This window comes from Calypte anna, chromosome 1 (assembly GCF_003957555.1).
Source record: "Calypte anna isolate BGI_N300 chromosome 1, bCalAnn1_v1.p, whole genome shotgun sequence".
Lineage (NCBI taxonomy): Eukaryota > Metazoa > Chordata > Aves > Apodiformes > Trochilidae > Calypte > Calypte anna.
This window is the reverse complement of record NC_044244.1, coordinates 149,944,756-149,961,908: the sequence shown is the minus strand read 5'-3', so window position 1 is coordinate 149,961,908 and position 17,153 is coordinate 149,944,756. Positions and strand designations below refer to the sequence as shown.

At 37.2% G+C, this 17,153-nt stretch overlaps 1 protein-coding gene across 1 annotated transcript in view; it reads left to right on the top strand.

Moving 5' to 3' along the window:
• GPC5 (glypican 5) overlaps positions 1–17,153 on the top strand; it is a 661,644-nt gene that overhangs the window by 224,073 nt on the left and 420,418 nt on the right. Inside the window, exon 6 of the mRNA XM_030459284.1 lies at positions 766–886. Coding sequence (XP_030315144.1) covers positions 766–886 — 121 coding nt within the window. The remainder of the gene's footprint in view (positions 1–765; positions 887–17,153) is intronic.

The following is a 17,153-nucleotide window of genomic DNA, read 5'->3' as shown; positions in this document are numbered from 1 at the left end:
TAGATACTAATTTTTTCTTGTATAACTTGAGTGTTACATATAACGTGGGAAGTTGAAGAATTCCATCTTCATAAGCCACAGAATTCTGATAGGTGGGTAATTTTAGTTTCAGTATTTTGAGTTTTGATATATTTGAAAGAATGTTCTATTTACTACAGCAGTTCTTTCTTGAATGAACATATATGTGGTTTCTATAGCTTCTTTTTTTAACACCTATTAAGTAAACCTTGGCCTACTTTGTCATAGTATATTACATAGTGGTAAATAATTCAGACACAATTTGGCTGTTGTGCTGCAATAAATGAACTATCTGCATGTGTATTAACAAAAAAACTAGGCAACTTTAAGTGTAGTTCTGAACATACAATGTGTGTAGAATCTGGAATTTGTTTCACAATTCTGGAATGTCATGCATTTAGGCAGTGTTGTTTGTATTTAGCAAAACCAAAATGGAGAACAGACTCTGCACACACACACAAAGTGCATTGGGCTGATTGTTTCTTGCTTTGAAATGTAGATTACTATTTTCTTCTTAAAGTTTGTAGTAAAATTAAAGCTATAATAAATAATACAACTTTGTGTAGTTACTTGCTGAATTAAATTATGCTGTATTTTTTTTCTGCAAAAAATATATGCACAAAATTAATGCATCTTATTAAAGTGGAATGCTGGTGCCATGAGAGTTAATGTGAACTGGAAGATGACTCTGAAAATAGAATAACTTACTAAACCCTTTTTTGTATGTGTATTTGTGTATTAAACTAGTTATACTCATCGTGTGGTTGGCAGTGGAATCAAAGCTCAGTCTTCGAATCCAGAAGTAAAAGTGAAGGGGACAGATCCTGTAATAAATCAAATTATTGACAAGCTGAAACACGTTATTCAGGTAAGCTGCTTTTATCTAAAGACATAATATAGTATTAAAGACCACTCTAATAAAGTATTTATTTTCTGCACTATAAAGATTAAATGTTAATTCATGTTCCTGCTACTTGCACGTCAACACCAAAAAAACTGCTTGACCTCTGTCTCACTTCAATTATTAATATTTTTTTTTTATTAAAAGGTTTGCATATGGTAGATGAGTATAGGAGGTAAGCATCTGGCAGCTCAGTCATTTGTACCTGTGGGTACCACAGGTGAGCTTTGCAGTAAGTGAACAGAAGAACAAACAGTATAATTTAGGAATATTAACTGAATGTATATACTTAAAAAACAATAAAACATAATTTTCTTCTTCCCTCTTTACAAAATCTGAGTTCATTTGTAAGCAGTCTTGCTGTGAGGTTTTTTGTTTAGATGCCAGACGGAAAAACTTGAAAGTTTCAAAAAAGTAGTGTGCTTGCTAAAAGAGTTGGTGTTCATTACCTGATACATGGATATGTGAGGTACTAAATTTAAGGCTTACAAGGCAGTCAATTCCAATATGGTTCTGCACACAATTGCAGTATTTTAATGTTTTCAAAAACAGGGTTTTTTTGTTGCATACTGTACCTGCTTGCACAGATAGCCAGAACTGCAGGACAAAAATGTGATTCTATTGAAAACAATTCTTTTGCTAATAACTCTGTATTCAGGTTAAAATTACAAGTTTCCACTCTGATCTGAAGACTCAGTGATAAGCAATGTTTTACTGACAGTTCTTGTCAGTGACCATCTAATCCAGTATCCTCTCATCTGCACTCTTAAAAGGAGGGGCTCCTCAGGGAAGGTATTCAAGCTTGGCACCTATATGGTCTCCACTCCCCTTCTCCATTTCATTCCCCAAACATGAGTAACAGGAGAAACTGGACAGCTTTTCCTTGCCTATTGCATTTAGTTTCATCTAAAGATGTGTTTTAACTTCATTTTTCCATCTTGGTAGCTTTTAAACACAAATACTAACATAGTTTCTGAAGTTAATTTGCAAGCCATTTGAACATTACTGAACATTAGATTCATGATACATTATCTTGGTTATTACTTCTCTATTTGTAAACTATAGCTAATCTCTGACAACAAAGAGTGAAATAGAGAAGAAAAACAAAAACAAAAACAAAACCCCAGAAAAATTTCTTTTCCATCAGTAGGATTGTTTTTTGACAGATCTGCCATTCAGATGGAAGCTCAAAATCAATCATTATTCTTTCCTCCTTAAAAGAAATATCTTTTGTAGCCCTCCAGCATCAGCACGCTTTTGTCTCCCTTTCCTTATTAAAATGGTGACTATAGTGTGAGAAAATGAATACAATGTTCCCTCCAAAGAGATGCTATGACTCAATTAAGAGCTACAAATTACTGTGCAAAGAAAACATTTAAAATCTTACTGGGTAAGTCTCAAGGTCTTTCATATGTCAGGAGTGCCTTTCTTTGGTATTAAATCTGAACTGTATAGTTTATTGGCTTGGTTTCCTCTAGAGATTGGGAGCTGTCTTGTTCCCCTTTGAGTGAGGATCTAAGAGAGTGGAAGAGAACAATTTCATTATAAGGTATTTCATTTTGAGAGTTTATATGCCCTTGTCCCAAAAGACTAGAGTAGGTATTGGGAAGAAGGACATATAATTTACATATTGTAAATCTTACTAATCTCCAAATATGTTATCTTTCTTTGGGATAATTTCCTTTCTTGCAGCTCTGAGTATGGAATATGGTCAGGGGATAAAGAGAGCATCAAATAAATTCCTTAGAGACATGGCATACAACTGCTTTTCCTCAGATGAAACAGCTCAAGTAACTGCAGAAAAAGCTTTCTTCTCTACCTTTTACTGCTTGGGAAAGGAGGATGGTGAGCATAAATTAGAGATTCAAGTACAAAAGATTACCATTTTGTCATTGTGATCTGAAAACTATGAATATTATGCATATGATGGAGAGATTAAATGAGGGAAGCCCAATAGATTGTGGTGCTTCTTCAGAGATACATGGAGTCCAGGACTTTATCCAAGGAGTATGACTGCACTGCAAAGTTAAAATAACTGATATTTGTTCTGCTTTTCAGAACTAACATTTCCTGAAATCTGGAAAAGTTTGTATTTTGATTTAGCCTTAAGGGGGCACAGACCGACAGGGTGAAATATAATTTGCTATTTGTGTAGGCAGTGTATTTATTCTTATAAAAATTCTACTTCATTTTATCTTTGTTTGCTAAACTAATACATTTTTGTGATTTAATTGTGTTTTGTGTATAGCCACTTGCTCTCTGAATTAGGAGAAAGGAAATTAATTGTAATTCAGGTTTATATGACTTTTCATATCAGCTTTTAAACATTTCAAGATGCAGGATACTGAAGCAGCATTTCTGTCTTGCAATGTCATGATAGGATATGGTTTTTCCTTGTCAACCAGAGTCAGAGTTCTGGGTACCAGTGGTGAGTATACCCTGATTTTCTTTCTTGTCATGGTACCAAGGTCTGCAGTTCTGAACAGCCTCTACTACTTTGTAAATATCAACACATGAAAAAAATCAGAAGCTTTTCTTCTGGTGATTCTCACAATACAAAGGGTGAAAATCATTAAAATATGTAGTCAGTAGTAACCTGTGCCATTTTTTCACAGGTGGAATTCAGTTCTTTAATCAGACACATGCATGTGGTTTTTTTAAGCTTCTGTTATACATAGATTTAGTATCAAGTCTTCAGAAGAAGGGAAGGGTTTTTTCAGTCTTGCCCAATATAAAAGGAGTTTGGGCACATTGCCCACATGCTGGCATCAATGCTGTAGACATCTGTGGTTAGGTGTCTGATCTGAAGGATTTCACCCTTATGTGAAGTTTCTGAGACAAGAGGCTGTCCATTTGAACACACGAATTAGAAATGCATCATTTTCCGAGGAGAAATAGTTAGCATATACAGACATTAATACCTATGTACACATGTAGAAACATTCAGGGGATTCTTAAAAAAATCTCATTATGTGATAATTATTAAATTATAAAGTACTAATTTGAAGAGGATGACCAGTTTTTCATTTAGAATACATAATTTAAATCAGATGGAAAAATACACGCTGATTACATTTTGCCCTTTAATACCAGAAAAAGCCACTCACCCGAGTAAATCCAGGATAGAAAAATTCTGTTAGAAAGCCTCGTTGTTTTCTGAAACCTTCTTTTCTTTTTGTTATCAGAGCAGATGACCCCTTTCTCACAAGTTGTAATAAATTTACCTTATCTTCAAGAATCCCAGAATTAGGGCAAGAAGGAAGTCAATATTCAGAACGTAAAGGGGAGCCCACCCAAGGGCAGGTCCAGTGAGCACTAAGAAAATCAGACTGTGTATATTTATTGCACAAATGACTAAATACTATCAAATAGCAAAAGAAGAATAGATATGTTAAAGATTCCTTTCTGGTCATCTTTAATGTGTTATATAAGAAAACAGATCAAAGACCATTCTGCTCTGCATACAGAAAATATGTCTCCTAGTATATCCTCTTCTTTTGCAAGGTAGATATACAAGTGAATAAAAACTTCAAGAGAAGAATTGACTTTAAAGTATGTAAACATGCTCTGTTTTCTAGATTCTATTCTTTTTAAAAACTTTAAACCACTTGTTGTGTAAGTGAAAGTATCTCCTCTCAGCAGGCTGTAGCTTCTGGGCACTTCTTTGTGAGAGACTCAGTCATCCTCTTCCTTTTTCTGTAAATAATGGATTTGTCAAAAATCAATAGAACTTGTTGGTTCCATTGGACCCTGACTGCTCTAATCTGCTCTGAACTCCACAGGTTTGTGTCACAGCAGCTAAGTGCAATTAGAGGAATGAACATGAACTCTGCTGAACCAGTCAGTGGTGAAAGTGGCTTGACAAAGTCACCTTCTTTTGTAAAAATCCTACTTGTACAGACTGGTGTTTTGAAAAGTTGTAAATGATGGACTCTTCTTCATTAATTTATCTTCACAGTAGGCAAATAATGGGCTCAGTGCATATAATCTTATGTACTGCAATCTGCAACTATAACTCAAATAGGCAGTCATGATAAGCAAAGTCAATTGCATATGGCAGCAATAGAAATGGTAATTATTTTTCTTTCTTCTCCAATAATTTAAAAACGTTATTCGTTTATTCTTCCTGAAAGTGCAAATACTGAGGTTATGAAGTACACGTGATATTTTGGTGCTGTGATTACAGGTGCTTGGACCTTGGTGAGTTCAGTGTATTTTGTCTTTCAGAAGACAATCTCAAAAAGATAATGCTTTTGAAAATAATAGGCATTACTTGGAGCTCACATTTACAGGTGTAAATAAGACTTACTAGTTTTAGAAAAACTTGCCATAGTAAAAGGTGGCTCTGTATATTTTTAACAAATTAGGTAGACCAAATCTCCCTCTGGTGATCTGCAGAGGCACCTGCTGTAAGTAAACAGAGGCCACAACTTTATCAATCTGCAAAAGTATTTGGCAATCTAATTTTTCCTTTACTACTGGTCATTATTACAGTGTGGTATGTATGGTGATTTGTCATGCCAGTATTTGCTTATCTAGCTAGCTCAAAAGTTTTACAAAAATCTAGAGATGAGATTTTGTTTTGACACTGATTTGTCATACTAACAAATAAACTTCCCAGCTGTGTTTTTAAAGCTTTTATCAGTGTGCCACAGCAGAGGCAAATTAATATGTGTTTTTGTAAGAGCTTTTCAAGTACATCTTGGAAATGGTGATGGAATGCATTACCTGAGTCCTCATCTGCACGTAGGAAGGACCATGTTTTAAAATCAGTCATATGCAAGATGTGTCACTTGCCTCCCTTAGATTACTGATACCAAGTTTGCACTTGTTACAGACTCACAGAATGTTTTAGGTTAGAAGAGATCTCCAAGTCCATCCAGTCCAACCTTTGATCAACACCATAAGCTAACTTTAAACCATGTCCTTAAGAACCAAAGGTCCAAATGCCTTTAAATGCCTCCAGGGATGGTGACTCCACCATTGCCTTGGGCCATTCCAATGCCTGAAAACCCTCTCAGTGAAAAAATATTTCCTAACATCCAGCCTAAACCTCCCTTGGTGCAACTTGAATCCTATTCCTCTGATCTTATTGCAGCCCACTAAGGAGGAGAGGCTGTTTTCCTCCTCATTCACAATAATCTAATATTTAAAATCCCTATGCCTTTTAGATAGCTCAAACTGCTTTATAAATTTAATGACTTACACATTCTAATGACTCTGGTGATGACTGAAGTTCAGTTCTTTCTCATGGAATGAGAGAATTCTCAAGAATACAACATTCAGCCTCAGATACTTAGGGTCTTAGTTTGATACACTCCTCAGTGTAACATAGTTTTGGACACTCACTTTCAAATCACGTTGATGTTTTGGTTTTTGTTTGCTTGTTTCTCTTGATTTTTTTTCTGTACTTTGCCCTATAGAGGTAATTGCTTAGTAAAATTTCAGTGCATTTTATGCAACAGCCATTCAACTTCACTTGTGGTAGAACTCCTGTGTTTACTCCAAATCTGCCTAGTTATTATTTTTGTTGCAATAGGAAAGACTGCTTCATAAGTTTTGTTCTGGTTTGGGGATTTTTTTTTCATGTAACAAATGCACACCTAAATGTTAATGTAGCTCTAGATTTAATTTTTACTGCACTTTTTCACTTTTTAGTTTCTTCCAAAGTTAGAACACTATTAGAGGAACGGAATAGCCCAGGATCTTGATGTTAATTTTTTCCCTAGTGATTTGTTGGCTCTCCCTTTCATATTTGATGTGTCATGTCCTATCGTTTTATTTTGCTAATTAATACATTGTTACTGCCTTTTTGAAATCAAACTCTTGGAAAAATTCCATCTTTTTTTGCAAAGTGTGATAGCAGAGTAGTAGAGTGACTTATCACTTTAGGATGTTCCTATTTGATAGAGAAGCCTATTTCACATTTATTGTGAGCTGTCTTGTTACTTTGTATTGAGCTCCCTCTGACTGCTAGCTTGTGCCAAAGAGATGTTAAATACTTGAGTTTTACCACTTCATGCAAGATACTGGCATCATTTCTTTGAAGACATTATTGGCTAGAAGTGAGATGGGAAAATATTTTGAGTTTCAACCACCTCCTTTTAAAATACTCTTCAACATTAGAGTGCAGGATGGCTGATTATTTTGTAGCTATTGAGAGTGAAAAGATTTTTTTCTTTTTATTTGATAATAATGAAGGCATATGCAGGTGGTCTTTCTGAGACCTATATGACCATTCCATGTCCTGGATATGATATGTAAACTCAAGTGTACATATGATTTACAAGTGGAAGGCAGAGAGGGAAAAAGTGAGATGCTGAGTATGAAACTGAGCAAATTGATCTCACAGAACTGGGGTGCTTAGGGGGTAAACTGAGAACAGGTCATCAAACACATAGTCCTTCCTGACAGTAATTTTTAAATAAAACCCCCAAAACATTTTTCCTGGTTTGTTTTGGTTGTCACCAACTATTTTCCCAAAGTTATTAAACACTCATCACTAGTCCCATTCATTTAGGACAAATGATTCTCATTTTGGTGTAGTATTTTTTTAAAGCAGGATTTGAGCATAAATGAAGAGTTAAGTTTTAAAAAAGGTAAAATCTCCAGCATTTGTGTTTGCTATTTTTTCTTCTTCTGTTTCTTATAAGGCACTGCACTGTACCCAATCAGAAAACATACACATTGATGCAACAGGGAGATACTATAAATTCTTATCCATTTAGTGCAGACAGCAATGGTACAGAAAACAAGAGAGCTTTTTCTGCCTTCTTAGGTGGATAGTGACACTGCAAGTGTTCATTATGGTGCAGATGCTCTCTACAAAAGCCTATTTTACACCTAAATTGCTTGCTGCTATATCTGATAAAAACTGCTTCTGCTAGGGAAACAGGAACATTGTTCTATCTTCTCATTTTTAAGTACACTATCAAGTGAAAGAGAATTTCCAGATTTTGTAGGAATTATAGCTATGTCAAACAGTATGATCTGGGGCACAGATTTTGTGGTGTTTACTTTAGAAAATCTGATCTGTATTACTATTTGCAAAACTTTGGAAAGGATGTTATTTATTCCTGTTTATAATTTCTTGTTTATGCTCCTTGACTCTTAAATATGACTTATTATTTTATTTTTTAATACTTCTTTTCAAACTTCCCCATGCTTTGGCTATAGATCTCAAAGAAAACAAATGTTTTTGTCTCCCTGCTCCATGGAGGTAGTAGCAATTCTGGAGGTTAGAAGGAGCATCTGATGCCCTTAATTCCCAATTCAAATTTAAAAAAAGAAAGAGTATATATATATATTGATATAAAATAGAGACAAACAAGAGAGCTGAAGAGGGCTTCAGGGCCGTGGTATAGTCACAATGGGATTCACTCAACATCTTAATAACTTTGATGGGCTCTGCAGAAGCGTTGGGGTCAGTCTGTGAATGCTGAACATTTATTCTTTCCTCTATAATTTAATCAGAGAATAAGAAATCCCCTCTTTTTGCAGTGATGCAGTACCCTATAAACTGTATATATGGCTGTGATGTGACGTATTGAATAATGTATGATGGCTGCCTCTTTTGGGAGAAGCTTTCATTCAAATGTCTTGGGACATCTTTGGACTATGTATGCTTTTTGTTGTTATGAAAGAGGCAAAATCCTTAAATTTAATGTCTATTTCAGTGAGGAGAAGCTGTCAATGCCTAATTTCATGTTTTAATTGAATAGCATCTAAGTTCTGTGGAGACTTGTGAGGAGTGAGAAGAAAAGTGGCATAGGAAATGGACTTAATTTTGAGTGAACACCAATTCAACAGCTGGCTTGTTTCCAAATACTTTCAATAGCAGATTCTTTTAGGGAGCAGTATTGCAGATTAATTTTGTTGTTGCTCTTCCTTCCCATTTAGAGAATCAATTGTTATGCAACAGCAACCGTGACGCTTATTGTATGATAGCTGGAAATGAATTTAGAAATGCAGCTTGCTAGTGACCTCCCTAATGGGATCTGGATTTGTGTAGTCTTTCTTCTTGTGGATGAAGAACTGCATCTTTTTTTCTTGTGTGGAACAATAAATGAACTTTGCAGAGATGCATACAAACCTTAGTTGCTTAAAATAGAAACAGCCTTATTCATTCTATATTTTGCACTCACAGGTCAGGTTGATAATGACCCAAAATGCAAGTGATATAACAGAAGGACATATGCTATTCAGATTGTTTGATGATATTAGTGTTGACTAATAAGACTATCACTAATCTAATGAGGCTTTAATACAGTACAGTGAATCTTATACTAAGAAGTTTTGGGACTGCCCTTGCTCAGTCATGTAGAATCTTCTAACTCCACCAGAATACATACATATCCGATATTGTGAAAGGTATCTGTTTAGATATTAAATTGTTGTCATACTGGTTTGTGCTGTTCTTATACAGCAGCAGAACTGCTGTTGAGTTTCTTTACAAAATGTATTTTGCAGTTGTCACGGCTTAACACTGGCCTGGCAATTAAGCCGAGTAACAGATGCTCTCTATTAATCTCTCTCTCCTCCCTGATAAAGAAAGGAGAGAGAATAAGGCAGAGGGACTTATGGGTTGGAAACTAAACTACACAACTTTAATGAAACAGTAATGATAAATAGGAAAAAATTACTAAATATATACAAATATACAATAAAATGGAAACCACGTTACTCCTCTCTTTCCCCCCAGTAACTCTCACGTCACCACCGAGGCTGCAGGGCAGCCCTGGGAAAGTCCAGGCTGGACTCCTGGAGTCAACAGCAGTTGGGAACTGGAGGCAGGAACACACAGATATGGGCTGACACGGATCAGGACCACAGACAGACGAATGGACAGAATCCTTCCAGGATGCCGGGTGAAGGAAGGGAAGCAGGAAAAGACAGGAAGGGCAGGCAGCCGGAAGCTGGAAGCGCAAAATCTGGCTTGGCCCTCGTGATCCCTCAAATTGATACTGAGTATGATGTATATGGGATGGAATACTCTGTTTGGTCAATTCTGGCATCTGTCTTGTCCATTCCTCCCCAAAGGAGGGCTGCAGGTGGGACCTCTTTATTCCTTCTGGAGGGTAAAATGTTCCTCAGAGCTGAGCAGTGTCCTTGGCTCTGCATACCAGTCTCTAGCAGTAACTATAAACATCGAGTGTTATCAGTCCTAGAAGCACACACTGAGAAACTTGCTGTTAATTTCAGCAAGTGCAACTGCTTACAAGAGACTTAGCTAAAAGCAAAAGTACAAGACAGAAAATCACCTTTATCCTGGCCCAAACCAGGACAGCAGTGAGATGCAATTTGCTAGAAAATACTTTTATCCTAATGTTTTCTGAAAAAGCTGGTTTGTGTTGCACATATTTTATATGCAGCTTTGAATAAGCATAATTACTATTAAAAAGGATGGGTTAGTAAAATGAAGAGCGTTTAAGTGTAAGAACTAAATCAGTCTTTACATTTGGACTTTTTTTCCAGATTTGCACTGTAGATTAATTTAATGGAAGTGATTCTGGAGAAAGCTGCTTTAATTGAAGCTGTTATTTGCATCCAAGCAAATGCCATTGGTTGTGTCTTGATCCTGACTGGCTGCCAGATGCCCATCAGACTGCTCTCTTGCTTCCCCCTCCTTACCAGAATAGCAGGGAAAAATAAGATAAAAAAAGGTCGTGGGTTGAGGTAAAGACAGAGAGATTGCTTACCAGTTACTGTCACAGGCAAAACCAACTCAAACTGGGGAAAATTAATTTAATTTCTTTCAAATTAGGAGTAGGATGGTGAAAAAAATGGAAAAAACAACAAACACCTTCTCCTCAGGCCCTCACCCTTTCTTCTCAGTCTGAACTTTGCTCCTGTTCTGCCTCCTCAGCCTAAGTGATGCAGAGGGATAGAGAAGGAGGTGTTGTGGTCAATCAATAATACTTCATCTGTACTGTTCCTTCCCCCTCTTGCTCCATCTTTCTCCTGCTCCATCATGGGTTCTTCCCATGATCTGCAATCCTCCTCATGCAGACTGCTTCTGTGTGGGCTCCTCTCAGTGAGCAGTTCCTACAAGCTGATATATTAAGGGAATAAGCAAGATGATGGTCAGGTGTGTACATTTTCATATTATTGCTGGCTGATGGGTATATTCCCCACCTTGGTTTACTGGATGTAGATTCTGTGCAGCAGCAGAGATCATTTCAGAGAGAACAACACTTCTGTAAATGCTGAAAAAATGGAATTGCATTGCCTCTTGTCAGTCCCAGGTGTCACAGCTGAGAAAAACACTAGTGTTTGAACTCATACTGTATTAACACCAGGTAATACACGTGGGAACAGTTGCCATAAATGCTGTGGCCATGAAAACAAGTTGTTATCAACGACAGAACACAATGTGTTAGAAAAAAGGCTTCTTTATTATCATCAGTGATCATAAGACAATTTCTTATAATACATGAAAACTCACTGTGCAAAACTATAGCGTGTAAAACAAAACAAGTTCCACATTAGCACAGAAAGCTGAACAAGGCAATGCAGCTGTATTTCTGTGGTATATAGTTAACCCCTGGGAGAAAAAGGTTCACAGATTTTCTGACCTGAAATGTGATACATCCTTTTTAAGCATATTAGAATCATAGAATGGTTTGGTTTGGAAGGGACTTTAAAAATCATCTAGTTCCAACCCCCTGCATGGGCAGGGACACCTCCCACTAGATCAGGTTGCTCAAGACCCCATCCAACCTGGCCTTGAACAATTCCAGCAATGGGACAGCCACAACTTCCTTGGGCAACCTGCTCCAGTGTCTCACCACCCTCAAATTAAAGAATTTTTTCCTTATGTCTAACCTTAATCTCCTCTCTTCACATTTGAAACCCTTTCCCCTTGTCATTTCACTACACACCTATGTAAAAAATACCCCAGCTTTGTTGTAGGGTCCCTTCAGATATTGGAAGGTTGTAACAAGGTCACCTCAGAGCCTTCTCTTGTCCAATCTGAACAACCCCAACTTCTTCATCCTGTCTTCATAGGGGAGGTGCTCCAGACCTCTGATCATTTTTTGTCTCTCCTCTGGACACGTTCCAGGAATTCTATTTCCTTCATATGCTGGGGACTCCAGAACTGGACACAGTACTCCAAGTGAGATCTCCCAAGAGCAGAGCAGAGGGGGAGAATCACCTCCCTCAACCAGCTGTCTCTGCTTCTTTTCATGCAGCCCAGGATCCTGTTAGTTTTCTGAGCTGTAAATGCACATTTATGGCTCATGTTAAGTTTCTGGTCCACCATCAATCCCAGGACCCTGGGCTGTCCACAATCCATTCCCCTCCCAACCTGTACTCATGCATGGGATTACCTTGACCCAGGTGCAGAACCTTGCGCTTGACCTTGTTGAACTTCATGCAGTTTGTGCAAATCCACTTCTTAAGCCTATCAAGGTCCCTCTGGATGGCATCCCTTTCCTCCAAGGTGTTGACTTCACCACACAGTTTGATGTCATCAGCAAGCTTGCTGAGGGTGCATTCAATTCCACTGTCCATGTCCAACAACACTGCTTCAAGAACAGACCCTTGAGGAGCAGCACTTGTCAGAGATCTCCATTTGGACACTAAGCCACTGCTCACAACTCTTTTGGTGTGACTATCCAACCAGTTCCTTATCCAATGAGCAGTCCATCCATCAAATCTGTATTGTTCCAGTTTAAAGATCAAAATGTCGTGAAGGACAGTGCTGAATGCTTTGCACAGGTCCAGGTGGATGTTGCAAATTTCACTGTCTTTATCCCTGTAGGTCATACTTTTTAAAGAAAATGGAGATACTGCTTTCTCCTTCCTACTTTTGAGCTGTTGATAATTATATGAAGTGCTCTTTTGGTAATGGGACATTGATGAGGTACCTCTGTGACACAGTGATAAGTCTGAAAAAGAGTTACTAAGTTCAAATGTCAATACCTTAAACTGTAATTTCCTTCTTAATTTACTGCTCTGCCCTGACTTTGCCTTGCTGGAGAACTATCTACTCAGGTCTATGCTAGATTTGTTCTGTGTGAGCTTTAACGTCAAAGCACAGATATCTGTTCAAACAAAAAAATTGCTGCACAATGTGTCAATAAATATAACATTACTTTTTAGTGAGAACATGTAAACTTCTGGGTTAGACCTGCATCTCAGTAAATCTGCTGTTCATAACACTAGCCATCACTTTTTTTTTATTTCTTCATCCCCTGATTTAATACCGTTGTAATATGCAGACACGTAACAAACTGCTCAGCAGGTAAGTCTCATACGGATTTGGAACAGTTATCTATCATCATAACCCTTGAGCATGATGTGCAATAGTGTCATGGAAGCACTTCAGGATGTACTCTTATTTGTTATAATGTTTTGTTCCTCTCAGTCTGTACTTCTCCACTTTCCATTTGACTATTGTTATCCCCTATCTTATTCTTCACTAGAGGCCCTTCTCCAAACCTCTGCACTTCTGTTCAATAGTTCAGCACTTTGTGTCTGGTACATACTCTATCATAACTGTCAGCTTTTCCCCCATTCTTCTGTTTTAAGAACTCCTTTGCAAGCTTTTTGAAGCCTTGTTTGAAATGCCAGCCATCTGGTTCCTTTACAGTTCAGCTGCAGATAGTCCCTCCTGTAATTGCTGCCTTAATTTCTGAAGTGTCTGCTCTCCTTGATTAATCTGAATGGTTTTGACTTCCACTGTTTTTACAATTAAAGTTTGCTTCCTAACACCCTAGAAGTTCTCTCCAGAGTATTTTTTTAATGTGTATTTTTAAATCTACATGTAATATTAGTATTGTATTTATTATTACTTATATTGCCATTCTGTTCAGGTCTTTCTAGAAACCACTCAGGTTTCTTTTATTTTCTTCCATCTCTTTTAAGGAAGTTTTCTTTGAGGAAGCTCTGAGTGTAGACATATGGTTTAGTTTTAGATTTTAGATTTAGATTGATTTAGATTTAGATTTAGATTTTTTCTGAGTGTAGACATATGATTTAGCTGGTGAAGTGCAGACATCACACTTTAGACAGTTTCTGGAATCTACTTCTATAATCAAGGAACAAATTCACCTCCTGTGGTAATTCCAGGGCACCGAGTTGGTCACATTAAAGTGTCTTGTTCTCTTGGATGACTCTAGTTAAACTCTTCAGATGTTACAAACAGAAATTTGTATTTTTGGTGTCTTGAATGAAGTAAAATTACATCTAATATAACAGTCAGGCTGGTATACTGTGAGGGCATATGTGAAAAGAGTTCACCTCAAAAACCTTCATTTGTAAGAAAATTGTGATCATACACATCAGTGTAAGATTTTTATACTCCTATGTAGGAAGACATCTCTTCAGCTAGCAACATTTGGAGGACAGAAGTTTTATCAGGAAATGATGGTGTATTGGAAATGTAGCAAATAATAAAAATCTCAGTTTTGGGGAACTTTGAGAAAAGTTTCATTTTGAAATTTTGAAAAGAGAAAAAGTGTTGGGTTTAGGCTACTCTTTAATTGAAAAAAATGTTTTAACTTCATCTACTTTTTACTGCCTTCCTCTGTTTCCTATATAATTCTATTTCTAATTTTTCCTAATCCTGCTTTCCAACATGAAAGAAAAAAACCCAACTTTCTAGAAACATGTAATTGAACAGAAATAAAAACTACTTAATATTTTTATTGAAAAAAAGTAGAAATGTTAATAATTGAAAAATATCACAGAAATCACAGAAAGTTAGGGGCTGAAAGGGACCTTGAAAGATCATCTCATCTGACCCCCTGCCAGACCAGGGTCACCTACAACAGGTGAACAAATGAGAAGTTGTGAATATATAAAATTTAGTCTCTTTCTTTTGATGTTTAATAATTTCTCTTAAAACCTTTTTCCATCAGTCATTCTTTTGATTTTTCATCTTGTATTGTTTTAAAAAAGACATAATATTTTTAATTTTGAGAAATTTGTGTATCTTAGTCCCATTTTATAATCCATTGCATGATTATAAACATTCCAGAACTGAAGGCTTTCTATGAGTTTTTTTGGAAAGACTTCAAGGAGTTTTTTTGCTGTTGTTGTTATGGTTTTGGTTTTTTACTAATAGTTACAAATTGGTCATAACAATAAGTATCAAATAATTCTGAGAATATATTTTAGCATTTCTTTAACTGATGATGATTCATGTTATACTAAAAAAAAGTCTTATTTAGTTTCATTGCTGTTGTTACTACCAGCTAAGTCAAATTTACTGTTGTTTGTCTACGTGATCTTGAAAATATTCTCAGAAAACAGAAGAGCCCTTTTTTAGGAGCAGAATTCATGGAAGTGTGTATATTTCATGCAGTAGTGAAATTTAGAGGATATCAGAGAATTGTCATAGTTGGCAGGAACCTCTAGAGTTCATCTAATCCAGTTCTCCCACTAAAGCAGGATCACCGCCAACACATTGCACAGGGCTTCATCCAGGTGAGTTTTGAATATCTTCAGAGCAGGGGACTCCACAACCTACCTGGGCAGCCTGTCCCTGTGCTTTGTCACCCTCATAGTAAAGAAGCTTTTTCTTTCATTTAAGTGGAAGTTCCTAAGTTCCACCTTATGCCCATTGCCCCTTGTCCTTATCTGGCTCCATCTTTCTTGCACCCACACTTTAGATACTTGGAGACATCGCTGAGGTCTCGTCTCAGGTTAAAGTTCTCTGAGTCTTTCCTCCTGAGAGATTCTCCAATCCCCCAGTTATCCTTGCTGTTCTCTGCTGTACTCTCTCTTACTTCCCTGTGTCTCTTGACCTGGGTAGCCCAGAATTGGATGCAGTATTCCAGATGTGGCCTCACCAGGGAAGAGCAGAGGGGGAGAATGAGCTCCCTTGACCTACTGCTCACACTCTATGCAGCCTCAGATTCTGTTGGACTTCCTGGCAGCAAGGGCACACTGCTGGATCTTGGATAATTTGCTGTTTATCAGGACCCTCAGATCCTTCTCTGAACTGCTTTCCAGCAGGTCAACTCCTAACCTGCATAGGTGCTTGGGGATCTTCCTTCCTGGGTGCAGGACCCTACACTTGCTCCTATTGAACCTCATCAGTTTTTTCTCTGCCCAGCTCTCCAGCCTGTCCAGGTCATGCTGGATAGCAGCACATCCCTCTGGAGTGACAGCCACCCCTCTCAGCTTTGTATCATCAGAGAACTTGCTGAGGAGAGACTCTGCCTCCTTGTCCACGTTGAACAAAAGTGGACTGAGTAAGGACCCCTGGGGACACCACTGGTTACAGGCCTTCAACTCAACCCTGCTCCATGAATCAACACCCTCTGAGTTCCATCACACAACCACTTCTCTGTCCACTTATCTAGCCCACACTGCCTGATTTTCCTAATGAAGATGCTGTGGGAGACAGATATAGCTTGTAACACTTCAAAAAAATGTTTTAATCAATGTTTCTGACAATAAAAAAAAATAAAAAATCTGCTTGCAGGCACCAGCATCACAAATTACAGGAAATTATTTTCATTGTTTTTTCTTTTTTTTTTTCCTAGAATTTATAACTAAACCTCATTTTATTACTTTCAAGACTATCGTCCTTCAGACTTTTGGGTACTGTAGATAAACATGAAATGTCATCTGTAGACTCTGAGACTTTTCCTTAGCTCTGTAATTCTATATAATACAGGAATGAGTGGTCCAGGTGAATTTATTTATTTAATAAATTAATTTTAAATCCTACTCAACTTCTTTCTCTTTTTCTCTTTTCCCCCTTCCCTTTCCTTTTGCCATCCCTCTTGTTTTTGGTGCTTTTAAAATATTAAAAAGTTTCAAGCACTGCAGAAACTATTTTTGAGTCTTACCTGTACTTCTTTCTAACTTGCATGACGAATCCATTATTCAGTGTGTGAAAAATGCAAGTTTCTTTAGGAAACTAAAGAAAGGAAAACATATATTGGTATTGTGTGTATTTCAAGAAAAAGAAATTACTTGGACACTCAAAGCAATGTTGTAGTCCGAGCTGAAACCAACTTGACTCATTTAAATGGACAACTGAGACTTTCCCTGTAGCAAAAGAAAAAAGAAATAATCCTGTAGAATGTCTCATTTTTCCATTTTGGCATCCTAGAATGATCACAGTCCAAAGCAAGAAATCTTTTTAAGATCTATTAGGCCAAAGAGAGAATGTCATTCACTGTGTGCACTGACAGGTTCTGTTTGCATCAGTTTGTGTGGAACTTAAGCAGCTTTCAAGAACAGGTTGACCACTTGCTTTTCAGCGCCACAAAAA